General features: G+C 36.1%; 2 protein-coding genes across 2 annotated transcripts; both read left to right on the forward strand.

Annotated features, from left to right (window-relative positions):
* The first annotated feature begins 45 nt into the window (after positions 1-45).
* Positions 46-10000, forward strand: LOC133200833 (uncharacterized). Its single transcript, XM_061336649.1, has 8 exons — positions 46-50; positions 470-869; positions 959-1142; positions 1240-4667; positions 4774-5036; positions 5121-5261; positions 7227-9888; positions 9962-10000. Exons 1-8 carry the CDS (start codon positions 46-48, stop codon positions 9998-10000), a joined length of 7122 nt encoding a protein of 2373 aa, XP_061192633.1.
* LOC133200703 (uncharacterized) lies at positions 9968-15336 on the forward strand. The gene is made up of 2 exons (XM_061336469.1): positions 9968-11514; positions 11629-15336. The coding sequence occupies exons 1-2, from the start codon at positions 10000-10002 to the stop codon at positions 14704-14706; spliced, it is 4593 nt and encodes a 1530-aa protein (XP_061192453.1). The 5' UTR covers positions 9968-9999; the 3' UTR covers positions 14707-15336.
* Positions 15337-15403: the final 67 nt, after the last annotated feature.

Consider the following 15403-nt stretch of genomic DNA (forward strand, 5'->3'; position numbering starts at 1 on the left):
GGAAACACAAATATGGGTACAGGATAGATAGGAGATATAGGTGAAATGGGGTATGTGTCGTTCTTTATATATGGTTCAGACATAATAATGTACATAAAAAGCATCTTATTCTGAGATTTGTGATAATTTTAGATTGTTTTAAGCTGTGTTAGCAGGAAGCCCACTGATTTTTTTTTTCTCCGGAAGGATCCAAACACTTAAGTGTCAACGTTCAAAATGAAAGACAACCATCAAACTGTCAACACTGTACTAAATAAATAAAAATTTTGTTTAAGCGATACATGTTTGTATAAAGGATTAATAAATTATCATGCAGTTGCCGAATATACCATTCTTAAATTATTCATTCTATTTATGATATGAAGAAAGTGACTAGTCAAAATGGCATTTCTACAAGAACATAAAAAGATGCATTTTATGATTGTTTCACACAGTTGTTGAAAGATTGAGTAGATAATATTATTTTCAGAGTAATTGATAAGGCGCCAGGGTATGGCGAGGATGGGTTGTACTCGTTCTCCTCACGCCCGGTCACTCCAAGAGACAAAGGTGGAGATCTCCTGGTGAAGTTCCAAGCTGTCAGTAGAACGCAACAAACCTTGACACACCACTATATCTCTGTCAACTCCAAAGATAAATTGTCGCATGTCCGACGCAGTATTAATCTTTATTTCAAGGAATACTTCGAAAGAGGGTTCATTTTCTTGTGTAAAACAAGAGAAATCTTGCGATCAGACGAGAAGACGACAACCGTTTTTGACATACTTCCAAAAATTCCTCAAATGAACTCAGTTGATCAGGGCAGGTCCAATCCAAAATGGGAATTACCGATGGAAAAATTTAGATACCCGGATGTAGAGTACAAAAGGGTATGGCATTTATTGCATAAAAATGAATTTCGAGATATTCGTGTTACTTTATCATAAATCCGTGAATCCCGATTTGTTTTTTTTTTAAGGTTGCACACTCCTATGATGGAAAGCGCTACATTGTAATGTGTGCTTGTGTGATTTTTCTGTACGAGCGGAGTAAAGTCAGCCACTGGACTCCACAAGAACTGAATCAACAGTTGTGTGAAAACCTTCTGGAGGGATTTTCTTTCATACCAACCGATATCATGTCCTGGAAACCAAATCTCTTGGGTAATCAACCATGATTGAAATTAGCTGAAACAACGATTAATTATATCAGTTAATATTACCATCTGTTAAATACAAAATGACTTTTTCTGTCTTTCAGAGCTAAAAGCGACATCTCTTCATATAAATGCTGCATGTGGAAACTTAGAGAAATTAGAGGAGGCTCTTCAAAAACTTCCATACACACCTAAAATATGCGATATTTGTGATGAACGAAATGCAACACCGCTGCATTATGCCGCTGAAAATGGAAAATTGGATGCTTGTGAAATTCTCATTAATGGCATTGGGAGAGATCAGATATATACTAAAGACATGAATGATAAATCCCCATTACATTGCGCCCTATATAGAAGAAGGAAGGAAGTAATAGTATACCTTCTCCAGCTAAACTCAGATGTCCTTGACGTGGATAACTTAGGAAACAACTGCATTGATCTGCTCCTTCTACAGAAAGAGGCTGATATAGAGTATATCGCTTCTAAACTAGAAACCCTTTCCCTCAGCAAACACCTTCAGTTTTACTTGTGTTATCTCATGCTTTTGTTGAAAAAAGAAAAGCATGCTCTTCGGCTATTAACGTTGCTTCCTGACTATGACACGCTTGATCCAAGGCTGGAAGAGTTGGAATGTTCCCTGCTACATTTGTCATCCACACTGAGTCCTCAGCTTACTGAGGTTTTATTAGAAAAGCGTTTTCCTAAGTGTAAGAAAAATATAGAAGGTGACCTACCTTTTCATTCTGCTTGTCAGTGTGGAAACGTGAAACAAGTGCATCTACTCTACGATGAGAGTTTACAGGAAGGGGATCTGAATAAAGGCATCCAAAAAGCTCTACAAAATTGTCACTATGGGGTATGTTTAGCTATTTTTGAGATTCGGAGTAACCTAATACTTTATGAATCCACAGTTTGCAAGATCATGAAATCATTAAAGAAAGTATTTGATGGATATCGGAAGGGTTTTCAAAAATGCAGAAATGTTGAATCTGTAGCAGAAAAACTGTTGCCTTTACTGAGTGGTCAAAATGGAGCATCTGAAAGGTATACGTTTGAATCGGCATCTCTTGGCCTCCATAAGATATTGCTTCTTCTGAAATCCCTAAGAATACCTTTCGACTTATCAGATGAAATGAAAAGAACGCCTTTGCACGAAGCTTGTCAGAACAATCACAGTGAATGCGTCAAAGTGCTTTTGGAAGCGGGCGTAAATTCAAACCCTACAGACTGGCGAGGTGCTACCCCTTTGCACTATGCCTGTGAAAAAGGACATGATATAATAGTAAATATGTTGTTGCACTCAGATCGTCAAGTCGATGCTAAGATACAAGATAACAGCGGAAAGACTCCATTGATGACTGCTATTTACAGAAATCAGCAGAAGGTGGTTAGAGTCCTTCTTCAGAAATATACTAGTAAGTGCAATTTAAAGGCTATTGACAAGTTGGGTCAAAACATCCTTCATTATTTGCCAATAATTGAGGAAGATCTGGAGGACATCGTCATACAACAATTGAAAATAGAACAGGCTAGTCAGGACAAACGAGAGAAAATAGTTCAGAGGCAAGAGGAAAGGAACATTATGTGGAATGAATCAATGAACTTTACAAACTTTTGCAGATATGATCGCCCTTTTCGAGAATTCAATAGGAATGAAGATCCATTTCAGTACGACAATGAAAAAGAAAAACCATGGAATAAGTTCTGGTCACTTAATTCAAAAGTACCCAAGTTGATCAGTAGTCCAACTAAGCGATACAAAAAATGTCAAAAGTGTTGCGATATTATTAAAAGTAACTCAAAGCATCACTGTGGAAAAGGAAATCCTGAAAGTCAAGAAATCTATGTTCATTTGAGAGCTTTTGAGTTCAAGCATCATGAAGAAGTAGCTTTCAGTACTCCACTGGAATGTGCTATTAAAGCTGGAAGAATGACAACAATGAAGAAACTAGCTCAGAATTTTCCAAACCTTTTGAAGGATACTGATAGTCTCGGAAGATCTATTATGGACTTTGCAATTCAACAGTATTCCTTTAAGATCATCAAGTCGATAATGGATGTTGTAAAACCCAAAGCCAGCTTTCTGTATCATTTGATGATGTTTTCAAAGAACGGAAAAACAGTAGTAATGCAGAAAGTTTTGGAACATTTTATGCAGTCAGCAATAATTGCGAGTGATATTCCAGAACCTGTAAATGTTATCCATGAGCTATGTGGATTAGCAAGATATAAAAAATCTCAACACTGTTATTTGAACTGTTTCTTTAAGAATCATTTACCAGTTGAAGCTGCAGTTATCCTACAAAATTTTCCCCTTTTCACCGCCATTCTTGAAAAAACAAAGGATGATAATTTAGGAATTGCTTTACATCTAGCGGTATATTATGGACAATCTCGATTCATCGACGCCATATTGAAGAAGAAACATAAACATGAAACAAACAAAGAGATGCAAGAAATAGAGAATATGTACATCCTGGACATAGCATGTAGATCCCCTTACGTCAATGAGAAAGTTTTTGAGACATTAATAAAGTATCAACCTGATATCTTGAAATCTCGAGATATTTTCAGTTGTGACGATCTGTCAGAGTTAAGACCTTATATCTGGGAAAGCATAAAACTTCTTACAATGCATGAAAAAACAACTTTAGCAAAACTTTTGTCTTCCAAACACTCAGAAAGAAATTCCAACAGAAAATTTAAGATAAGGGACAAAACGATTTTCGATAAAATGGGTTGTTTCCTTATTAGGTCGGGTGTTCAAATGGGAAAATTTGAAATTTTCGAGGAATCTACTGATACATATGTGCATGGCATATGTGAAGCGTTTTTGCTTGCTTTAGAATCAGGGCACTTTAATTCTGCAGCTCTGATGCTACATAGAGAAGGACATCTTTTATGGCATTGCGCACTTTCCTCAAACAAATGTCAAATTCAAAAACAATTTAACAAAACTTGGCAATCAAAATTCAGTGACAACGATAGCATTGTTAAGATAGAGTACATCAAGTATATCCTTGCCTATGCGTGCCTAAAACATGTCCCTGAAAATATTTTGCAGAGTTTGATACAGTCAGGTAGGGAGGTAGAGGGAATGAAGACAACTGAAATAACAACGAAAGAATTTGAAATATCCAATAGATTGTACAGTCTTGCTGAGTGCAAGAGCCCATTGGAAAAGATAATTAGGTGCATGGTTGAAATTACTACTGGGGGACAATTTGTGGAGGAAGTCTACAATAAGTTTCTGAAAAGAAAAATTTGGAAGCAAGGAAAAATCAAAAACTTTGAGATCCTTCCATTACTTCAATTAGCACCAAGGATTGTGACTAGTTTTAGTAAATATGAAATGAGAGGACTATTTGGAATAACGGTTTCAAAAGAGGAGACTAGAATATTAAGAGATTGTACAATAATGATGAATCTCTCGGGAGAACCTAACAGTATCAGCTTTCCCTCCGGTACTACACTTCTTCATTTGGGGTCCTGCACAGGAAATGTTGAATTCGTCAAAATGATTTTACAGGTATAGATACTAGTATTTTTGTTGGTCATAAAAATCTTGATTTGTTTCTAGAATTTCTCACTCATAGAATTTTAGCTTATTTTTAACTCTGATATCTATTTGTCAGGCTCCTCTCCCCGTGACTATTGACGCCAAGACAAGTGATGGTGTAAGACCTTTAGATCTCGCAGTAATATATGGATCATGGGATATCTATAAACTTCTTGTTGAATATAATGCCAAATTTACAGTAGACACCATCGTTGCCTGTTGCTCAGATGAACGATACAAGCAAGTAGAAATCTGGACAAGAAAAATTCGTGACCTGTGTTCTTGTGAGAAACCCTCATCGAAAGCAAAGAAAAAAATATTGATGGATTTGTATGAACGGTATGTATACAAAACAAATTTAAATAGCAGATTTGATAGTGTGTAATGGGAACATGAGGAACACCTTGACATTTTTTAATGCAGGAAGAAGATTGACTGGAATTTCTTCAGTCAAGAGATTGGAGGTCCTCTCCACAATGCTATTGAAAGTCATTTGGATGACATAGTGCTTTATCTAGTTGATACCAATCCTTCTCTGCTAGTGAGGGTCCTGAACTCCAACACGTGAGTACATTTCGAAATTTTGGGGTAATAAACTCGTATCAAAACACCAAGCCACATACAATACTTTACTATAAAAGTTAACTGTGGTAATATTATATCCTTTACAAATACATAATAGAGGGATTCATTTTTTCTGCCGGTATCTGTAAATGTAAACTTTTTATTTGTTTGCATATTAATTCTAATAAGAAGTAATTCTAGGGTATTTCTTTTCATGTTAAACAAGAAAATTTTTCAAAACATCACGCCTCAGTAAACTGTAAAGGCAAATAAAAAAATCAAAAACACAAAAGTTTCTCTACGCCACAGTAAATTCATATCATTAAGATTTGCTATTGTCCAACGGTCTACCTGAAAGACAGGGACAAAAAATGAATAAAAAATATAGTTTTTACGTCCTTTTGCCGAAATACTATTCACACGCCTTGAGTCATACTGAAAAAGTTGAAGATAACCAACAGTGATTGAACTCAAACAATACAAATCTGTGAACAGGGTATAAAACACGGACTGAACTCGGAAATTCCAGAGGTAGGATGAGGCGCCTAGGAAGAGTTACTATGAGGAGTAAGAATCCCCTTTCGACCGATCACACCCGCCTTGAGCCCTATGTATAGATTTGGTAAACGAAATACTATGTAGTCAAATTTAGTAAAAAGAAAAAAACCACAAACGCCCAACAATAGGTATACGTCAGTCAAAATACGACCTAATGAAAGGTTACATTTGCTATGGAAGTCATTATAAAGAACATAGATGTACGAAATACTGACATTAAACGAAGTTGTTGAAATCATAACATCAACTTATTTGTCACTCACCTGTCTTTTAAGTATCGGATAAGTTTAGAAACATTAACACCATAAATACAGGTGATAGCAGAATATTACTACATATATGAGGAAGGTTGACGATGGAAAAGCTGAAGTCATCTCTTTTGGCCCCTAAATCGTCTATAGTCAGTAAAATGCCCAAATATGTAACGGATGTAGCAGATTCTGAGGTGTTTTTAATTTAGAGTTCATTGAAATATATCAAGTCGACAAATGAATGAAAATAGGTATTGTTAATTGATAAAACGTTGTCGATAAAATATGAAGATAACGAACAGTAGTCAAGCTCAAAAATCCATTGGAACAATACAAATTTGGAGCAGAGCAAACACAGACCTCTAAAAACATAAGAGGTGGGATCAGGTTCCATGGAGAGTAAGCATCCCCTGACGACCTGTCATATATCTGAATGTCGAGTTAAAGGCGATAGCAAGTGTTTTCTTCTCATGTAGAAGTTTTTTGAAAAAATTATGCTTCAGCTCGGCTAATAAAGGGGCATAGTTAATGCCCATCGGAATTGCAACAGTTCTTTGGAAGCGACTACATAGATGTTGTCAATGAGGAACTCCAGCATCTTTTTAATATCAACTACAATATTTGTGCATAGAATCAGAGTGACTTTAACAAAGTTTGTTGATGACCAATTACAATTTCTGAGCTCAATTTTTATTGAAGAAGCAGTTGCCTTTGATATAAAATAAAGGTCAAGTTTTTAGTTCATCGTAAGGAATGGTTGTATAAAGTATGAAAAGTCGTAAGTTTTGATGTTACTGACTTTTGAACAATTTGGTGATTTTAATTTTTTTTAAAAAGTTTTTTGAAGTTTTTGAGAACCCACGTTTAATTTACACCACTTCTTGAATATGCTGTTCCACGGTACTTTATATTAGCAGTTAATATTTTGTGAAGAGTACGGGTAGGGGCTTGGCAGAGTATCTTTATTTGTAAAGAAAAAAACATAAATGACTAAGAACCCTGAATCATATATGAAAAAGAGAAATAAAAAATGTTTCCTGAATAAACAGTACATTAAAGAAAAGAAATGTTGCCTCCTGGTCCATTATGATATTTTTGAGTCAATCTCTAATTATTACACTTTTCTGCATCCTTAAACTAGCCAATTTATTTTCAGGAACATTGTTGCACAGCTACAGAAGTGCAAAGAAGGAACAATTGCACATGTGTACAACACCATGGTAAGTCAAGTAAGTAAGCTGGAAACAAAAACCCTGGGACAACTGCTACTCCAGACTGCTGTAAGCCGGAAAATGCATCTTACAGAGACTCTGACTAGAACATTTCACAGGATCCTTGAACAGGAGCAATGGGAAAAGGCTGTTGAAGAAGTGGATAAGCATGGAAGAACCATCTTTCACTTTGTTGCTATTTTTGGCTGGGAAACAATTGCCCGAATACTTACTGAGGTTGTACACAGGGAGAATTTGCCTGGTTTTCCACTGAACAAAGTGGATTTTGCTGGAGCATCCCCTCTGTGGTATGCTTTAGCGTACAGGCAATGGAAAATTTCAAGACTTTATCTTCTAAATGGCGCTAGTCCTTTTTTAAAGCGCGCAGTACCAGGATGTTTCACAAAGAGACACAGACCTCCTGAGATTAAAGATGTACGTTTCCGTGAATGTGAACATTCTTATTCTTTTATCTCTAAACATGGCATAAAAATGAGTGCAAGAAGGAAGATCAAATTGCCAGATAATAAAGATACCAGTGTCAAAGTTTGTATACATGGAAAGAATAGTTCAGACTTGCATGAATCTAGAAATGATCAACAACGAATAGAGGGGTCAGACTTAAAAATAGTAGTCTCTCCACCAAATTCCCAGACCATACCAATGAACAAAGATCAAAAGATCATTGAATATCTCTTCAAAAAAGCACATTTGTCCAGAATCTCAGGGTATTCTTTGATTCATTTTGCTTCAGGCATGGGAGATATGAAGCTTTTTGAAGAAATTCTTAGTATATCAGAGAACAAATTAAAGGTCAGTGATGATTACATGATGACGGGCTACAGATGCGCAATGTTGGGAAACCACAGAACTATTTGTGATATCTATCATAAAAATAACATCTATCTCAATGATAACCAAACTTTTCATTCCATTGTTTGGCAGGCACTCAGAACTGATAAAGTTCAAAGGAATGTCTTTCACTTTCTTTTCAGCATGTTTGGGTTTGTGTATGACAATATAATAACATCTGGCAAAACACCACTCTTGCGACAACAAACTGTACCGAAATACCATGGATTCAGTTACAAACATGAAGGGTTTAAATTTGCTGACTTTTTAACCAAACTTTGCGAAGTTTTGTCAGAACAGAGAGTAGAAAAGAGCATAGTCAATCAATTAAAAACGAAAGTTCAATATATTTACGACGAGATGCAAAAGAGTTCGAAAGAAACATTGCATATCACAGCCTTGCAAACTTCAGAGCAAAATCCACCTCATGGGAAAATTCTTACAAACTTTCTTAAATCAGTAGATGCGAATACTAGAATAGATGAAAATGACGTTCTACTGTTGTTATCGATGACTGAACCTTGGGTGATTTCTTCATTGATTGCTGCAAGTAAAACTAACAAGTATGTGTACAAGCTACTGAGAAAACAACTACTTTGGAACTTGAATATTCTGGATTGTATTGTTATTTCTCTACCCAAAGACTGCGGTAGATCAGATGCAGTTTTTCTTTATCAGCAAGATATAAGCGAGGAGGTTATTGCTCTAGTTGATCAATTTGGATTGAATTTACAAGAGACAACAATCCATTTTGCCTGCAATAAAAGTCTTTGGACTTTTCTAAGGCTTGTAGCTTCCCAGGTGATTCCAAGAGAACGAGAGCTGAAGGTGTGTTGGCAGCTTTCTTTGGCGCAGGCTGTTAGAGAAGGACAAATAGACTTTTTGAAGTCTATTCTCGACAATATTTCAATATCAAAACTTCCCGAAACAGTTCAGGCCAGTTTTGCGGCACTTTTGTGCAAGGCTGCATTCTATGGTCAAACTGACATTGTTAAATATCTTTTCAGGAAAAGTGTACCCATCAGGTTCGATACTGAAAACCCAATGTTTATGGATCTTCTCGATAAGATTTACATGAAGAATTTTGATGTGATAGAATATGCCATTCGTAGCAAACGACCCGACACAGTGGACGCCGTGTTAAAGTTTTGCAAATACGATCGTGAATTTATGAAGGCTGCAAAACCGGAATTTTATTTTGAGCTAGCTGCCTCTACTGGAAATTGGCCAATTATGAAGTATTTTACTGAAATTTTTTCAAGCACTGGACGGCCTACAAAGCAGACTTGGGAAAGATTTTTCATTGGAGCAGCCTCAAAAGGGCAAGAGGATTTCTGTGCACAAATTCTGACAGCCTTCAATGATGTGGACGTTTTGTGTGTAGACAAAAGAAATAAACATGCTTTACATTATTGCGGAATTTACAACATGAAACTTATTGCCAAATGTGTTCTGGAGAAGACAACTAGGGGCTTGGATGTTAGCGATTCGGATGGTATGAGACCAATAGACTATGCCGTGCTCCTCGGAAATATCGAAGTCGTTAACTTGTTCACTGAAACAAAAATTATGCATTCAAAAGAAAACATCGACAGTGTGGAAACTTATGGCTGGTTTCATTTTTTCATGAACAAGTTAAACACAAGCGGTACCGTTATGTCAGATGTTGACATTAGACCTACTCTTCCTAAATCGCGGCAGCTAGATCTAATCAGTCTATATAAAAAGGGAGATGACAATGCCGCGGCCGCTGTTGTGTCAAGTTCCAAACATATCCCCAAATTGCTCTTAGAAAACCCTTCATCACATGGATTCCTTCTACTTGAAGCAATCAAACATGGATGCAAGAAGGCTTTTCATGCTTTAATGGCATATTTTGATGGGGAAACAGAAAATCTTCGCCAAGTACTTAAACTTCAGGTTAAGGATATATGTCCTTTGGCTGTTGCTGTGTCTAATTCTCAACTAGAAATTGCAGAATACATCTTTCAGTATGATGACGGAATGAGCTGGAAATCAAAAAAATCAGCAGAAAATATTCTCCATCTTGCCATTCAAACTGGAGATCCAAAAATGATCGGACTAGTTCGTTCAAAGACAATGGGAGGGCTTTGCGAGGAAAAAGACGTGTGCGGATTAACTCCAATTATGTATATGAGTGCTCTTGGGCTTCAAGATTATTATTCTCTCCTTAAATCAGATGCTCTGCTAGACCCATGGGGGGATTCTCACGCTGGTCACAAAGACGATGATCCTGATATGTCGTGCCTCAATTGTTTGTTAAATAAATGTATTGGTTGGTCAAAAATATATAACAGGGGTCCACTAAATAAGGATACACAACCAATGAGGTCAGAAAATAATGCTCTTCCTCCTCAATTGCTTACGGAGTACTTCTGGAAATTAGGGAAATATAGGTCGGATAACCCATTGATTTCTGCTATGATGATATCTTGTGGCTATAATGCAACATTTACCTCTTTAATCAAAATGGTGTCCAGAAAAGAAGGCATTGAAAAAATGATATCCACGGAGGGCATAGAAAAAACACTGGACGAATTCCAAAACAGTCCCACTATTCTTGAAAATATACTAGCCATGTCCATTGTCGCTAAAAATGAAGAGGTTTTTGTGAAATTGCTAAGTCTTGCCAGCGGTTTAAACAATACAATGAAGAAAAATTATGGCACATCTATTTTTGAGGCTGTTATTGGGCTCTCCAGATTAGACCTTCTTGTCCATCTCAAGAAAGCTTTGAACTATCAAGAGGACGATTTTTCGACTTTTAAAGAAATCCAATACACATTACCCCAAAAACAACTTTGGTTATCAGAATTGGACAACATTGGAGGTAAACAATGGCCGAATTTTGAATTGTCACCAGAGAGACATGATCCAAGGATTCTTAAGTCTGATTTATGGCTGGTCCAATCAGTAACATTTCCAGAATCGATCAGACAGGAATTGGAGGCAAAGAGTGCCAAAGAAAACATCATTCCTTCAGAGTTTTCTGACTTAAAATACACTGTAGACTTCGACAGTTTTCGCAAAATTGCAGATTTTGGGAACTTTTCTGATGTTTGGATTCAATGTTTCCTAACATCTAGTATAGTTCTTAATCATATTGAGGACATTAAAATTAGTGAGGCCACTAAATCTACTCCTGTGAAGTCAGTTAAAGTAGTATGCCTTACGAGTGGAACAGCAGATCATCCGAAAGTCACCATGGATAACACGGGAGCCATTTTAAACCAGATTCGTGTATCCACGGACAAAGGATCCCTCTTTGTTAGATTAGACAAAAGCTGCTGTCAACGACAGAATGAAATTCTACTTAAAGAAGATGTACAGGAGAATGTAATTCCATACTTTGAAGATTTTGTAAGTATATGCAATTACTAGGACTTCCTTTGTATGAATACTATAGTTATGTCAGTATTTCGATTTTTTTTTATTTTTAAAACGACCATATTTACCGATTATTTTCTTTTACAGATTCAAAAGGAATTTGGACTTGGTATAAAAATAAAGGTAGACTGGAATGCCATTGAACTAAGAAAAAGGACTTACAACACAGAAGTTGTCATGAAATCCTTAAACGGATTAATATATGGAAATAAGTTAGGAGGGTTAGAGGATACATTAAATGAGTGCAGAGATATGAAAAATGATATCGAATCAATGTTTGATAGAGAGACCGCAAAATACGCCCTCCGCGATGTTTTGAACATGAAAGAAATTATAGTGTCACTTGAAGATAAGATGACTTCGCAGCAAACTGGATTCATAAGTGGACACAACCATGTTATTGGTAAGGTTAACTGGAAATTCACGATCACAAGATCTCGTCTTTACTATGACAGATCGCAATTCCCGTTATGGCAAAATCTTACCATTTTGCGCTCTGTCTGTGGAGCAGTATGCCAGTCCGTTTATTCCATCTCCAAGATCAATGGCATAGAAGACAATGATAACGCAAACAGCACAAAGCGCTGCATAGAACCTGTTACTTTCGAAGTAGACTTACCATCCTTTGGAATAAATGACCTGTCAATTTTGAGAACGCTAATGTGTCGTGACGTCGGCAGAGAGCTTGTAGCTATCGCCTACGATTGCAAATCAATGCTAAGATTAAAATACACTTCTAAAAGAGTGCTACTGAAGAACACTATATCCCTGCAGCACACGGGGGTATCTTTCCAAGATGACACAGCGACTGTTCATGTCTGCTGCAATGAGACAGACAATAAAGAATGGATTGTAGAAAGGAGCAACTCGTTCTCTAGATTATCAGACGCAGAAGACAAGCAACTATTGGTGGAATGGCCTGCGGAGAGCAGTAATGAACTCAGTCAAACGGTTATCAACGTTCAAGATGAAATCAAAAAGAAAATTGGAGTTGCCATTACTTTTCAGTCAGATGAAAAGCGATTAATACCAGCTTGTCTTTTGAAGTTCAGACGCGAATTGAGTCATCCACATGATTTGGTTAGACTCTCCTTGAAAGCTTCCTATACAGAATATAAAAATGCGTATATTCGAATCTTTGATGACCTTCTTTTGTCACAGAGGTACCCAGTCATAAATCAGAATCCAATTCCACAGGGTTTATCCGGAGTTTGGGTGAAAATTAAGCCAAATAAAGTAAAACCAGGACAACTTGTATTAACAAAGAAGCTAGCAAAGACAGAGTTGCTATCATGTCTTGAAAGACCAAAGTACGTGAAACTGCCTATTCTCGAAAAGGAATGTTTTGAAATGATTTCTGAATCGACAGAGCTCAAAGAACACCTTGAAGTATGGAAGCATGAAATCATAACAGAGAAAACTCAAGCTGATTTTAACCATTTTGTTGTTTTGCGTGAAGGAAATATTTTCACATTTTCTGATTCTGAATTTTACAAGAAATGCATTCAGGAATTGCCCTTGCGTGTTGTGATATCACAAGATACTGCATATGCTTTAGAGAGCGGATATAGGGATTTTCTCCGTAATAAAATTATGGATAATATAACACAAGCTGAATTTCCCTCGGTTAATATATTTCAGTTACATGTTAAAGCGAAGCAAAAAATCAAAAAAATAATAAATATTGAAAACATAGACATACAATGGAGGACATTTGTCTTCAAGGATGACTCAGAAATCGACCAAACATTTTCGGATTGTCTAAATGCTGTAGTGGAGTCATTCCATGACATTTTTCCTACGGTACCAGAATGCACTGTTTCTCAAAAAGTGCTGTTGGAAATGCATTCCATGTTCTCTGGTGTGTCAGGTTTGCGCATTGCGATGCGAGAACGCATTAATGCAGTGGATGAGGAAGGTATAGAAAGAACAATATCTGACGAAAAGAACCCTGGTGTAGTGATTCGGATTTTCAGTGGAAATATTCTTGAAATTATTTTCAGGCAAAAAGTGAAAATAACAAAATTCTCAGACCTTCTGTGTTCTGCAAGTGCTCAGCTTGCTGAAATGAAAATAAAATCACTGATAGGGTGCAATAGTAAGAAACAAAAACCTGCAGGTCAAGCTGAGGTACAGAAAGAAAGACCAAGGCCTATTATTCGTCCATCTTATGATAAAGTCATGCTTCATCTTGGAGATATGACATTTGCTGTGTCTTCAATCTGTTCCAGCATCAAAAGCTTTATAACAGTTGTTCCTGACGAGGTGGATGACTTTTACTTCGTTACTTCTAGAAGAAAAACGGGCTTCGTGCTGAAGAACAGAACATTGCTCTACAGTATCTCCAAGAACAATGTGAATCCTGGGGTGCTAGCTGAACAGCTTCTGGAGGAGTTTGAATTTCAAGGTTTAAAGAAGTCATTGGTCATTCTAGACTTGAGTGTAAAAGCACCAGCTTTTCACGATAAAAACAATAAAATATTAATTGTTACTATAGCAATCAGTAATTACAACGAAGATATGGATACCAGCAACCAATACAACTTAACAAATGCAGATGACTACAGTGTCGTATTACAAGAACACACAGAGAGCCTTAAAGTTTCTAGAGTGGAACAGAAAGAGGAACATTTGATCTTAACAATACCATTGTCTGACAAAGTAAAGATATGCAACAAACAAGGTGTATCAATTCATCACAAATACATTAGGCAAGAAAACTCCAAAAGTCTTATTTTGGACACTCATTCAGACAAACTTTCGGAACACCAATACCCAAAAGAAATGAATAAAGAGATCACTGTAAAGAAAAATAAAATTCTTAAATTTCTTCTTGAGCATAATACAGTGCTTAGAGAAGATGGGCATCAGCATGAAAGGCATACAAATGAGGGAAAATGTGAAGTAGTCCTTCATTCCCAGAAAGTAAAGTTTACCTTTTACTTTCAAAAGAAACATTTCCCAAGTTCAGCACCAACAATACCATTCAAATTGTCAGCACCATGGAATGGTCCTTACTCGTTGCTAGTAAATGATTCTCAACGCGGCTTCAGAGTCCGAGCTCAATGCCTGTGCTGCAACCAATATTTGAACATTATCACTCATCTGGGGAAAATTGATTCTAGTCTTGACCTTGAAGTGAATTACAGTGAAGTGGAATCCTGACTTTAATTTTGTGGACTATATATTTTTTTACAAAGGTTATCACAAAATTGTAGGTTTTGTTCTATTCATTTCATTATTATACATGTATATATATATATTTCTTTATTTTTATGTAGCTAAGAATGAAACAAAAGCAATGTAAATGGGTACGATTTTGTGAAGAAGATTGTGAAACTAACCATAATGCTAAATATCTCAATAAACAGTGTGAAGATTTCAAATTTTATTAAACTTCTAGGGCTCAGCATTTAAGGTTCATTGACTCTCTGATAAGCGAGATAATCTGTATACTCTTTAGAAAATTTTAAGTTGAAAGGCGATTTTTGTCAAATTTTGCTGAGCAAAGGCCATTGTATACTGAAATTGTGTGTTTTAACTAAAAATTACCTTTCTTTTGGAAAATCATCAGCATTAAAGCATTTTATAAATGAGTGAGCAGAGAGATGGTGAACCTTAAACCCTTTATATTGAGCATGTAATTTGTGTAGAATATGGGGATTAATCTATTTTGTACTCTCTTTTTCTCCTTGACATAAATGAAGCATGATAACTAACATTTTATACTTTGATACTATTAGTAAAAATACATGTACTTAATGTTTGCTTTGTAATTTTTAATTTATTATTGTCTCTTACACTTGTTTTATCATCTCATATTATTGTATGCATAATGATATTTATATTTTCCAAACATACT

The sequence above is a fragment of the Saccostrea echinata genome, unplaced genomic scaffold (genome assembly GCF_033153115.1).
Source record: "Saccostrea echinata isolate AGI-Se365-2 ecotype Australia unplaced genomic scaffold, CSIRO_AGI_Sech_v1 ptg000041l, whole genome shotgun sequence".
Classification (NCBI taxonomy): domain Eukaryota; kingdom Metazoa; phylum Mollusca; class Bivalvia; order Ostreida; family Ostreidae; genus Saccostrea; species Saccostrea echinata.

Coding starts and splice junctions, on each gene's coding strand:
- LOC133200833 (XM_061336649.1), top strand. Junction 870..958: donor CGGATGTAGAGTACAAAAGG/GTATGGCATTTA, acceptor TTTTTTTTTAAG/GTTGCACACTCCTATGATGG. Junction 5,037..5,120: donor TTGATGGATTTGTATGAACG/GTATGTATACAA, acceptor TTTTTAATGCAG/GAAGAAGATTGACTGGAATT.
- LOC133200703 (XM_061336469.1), top strand. CDS start 10,000: ATGGCATATTTTGATGGGGAAACAGAAAATCTTCGCCAAGTACTTAAA. Junction 11,515..11,628: donor TTCCATACTTTGAAGATTTT/GTAAGTATATGC, acceptor TTTCTTTTACAG/ATTCAAAAGGAATTTGGACT.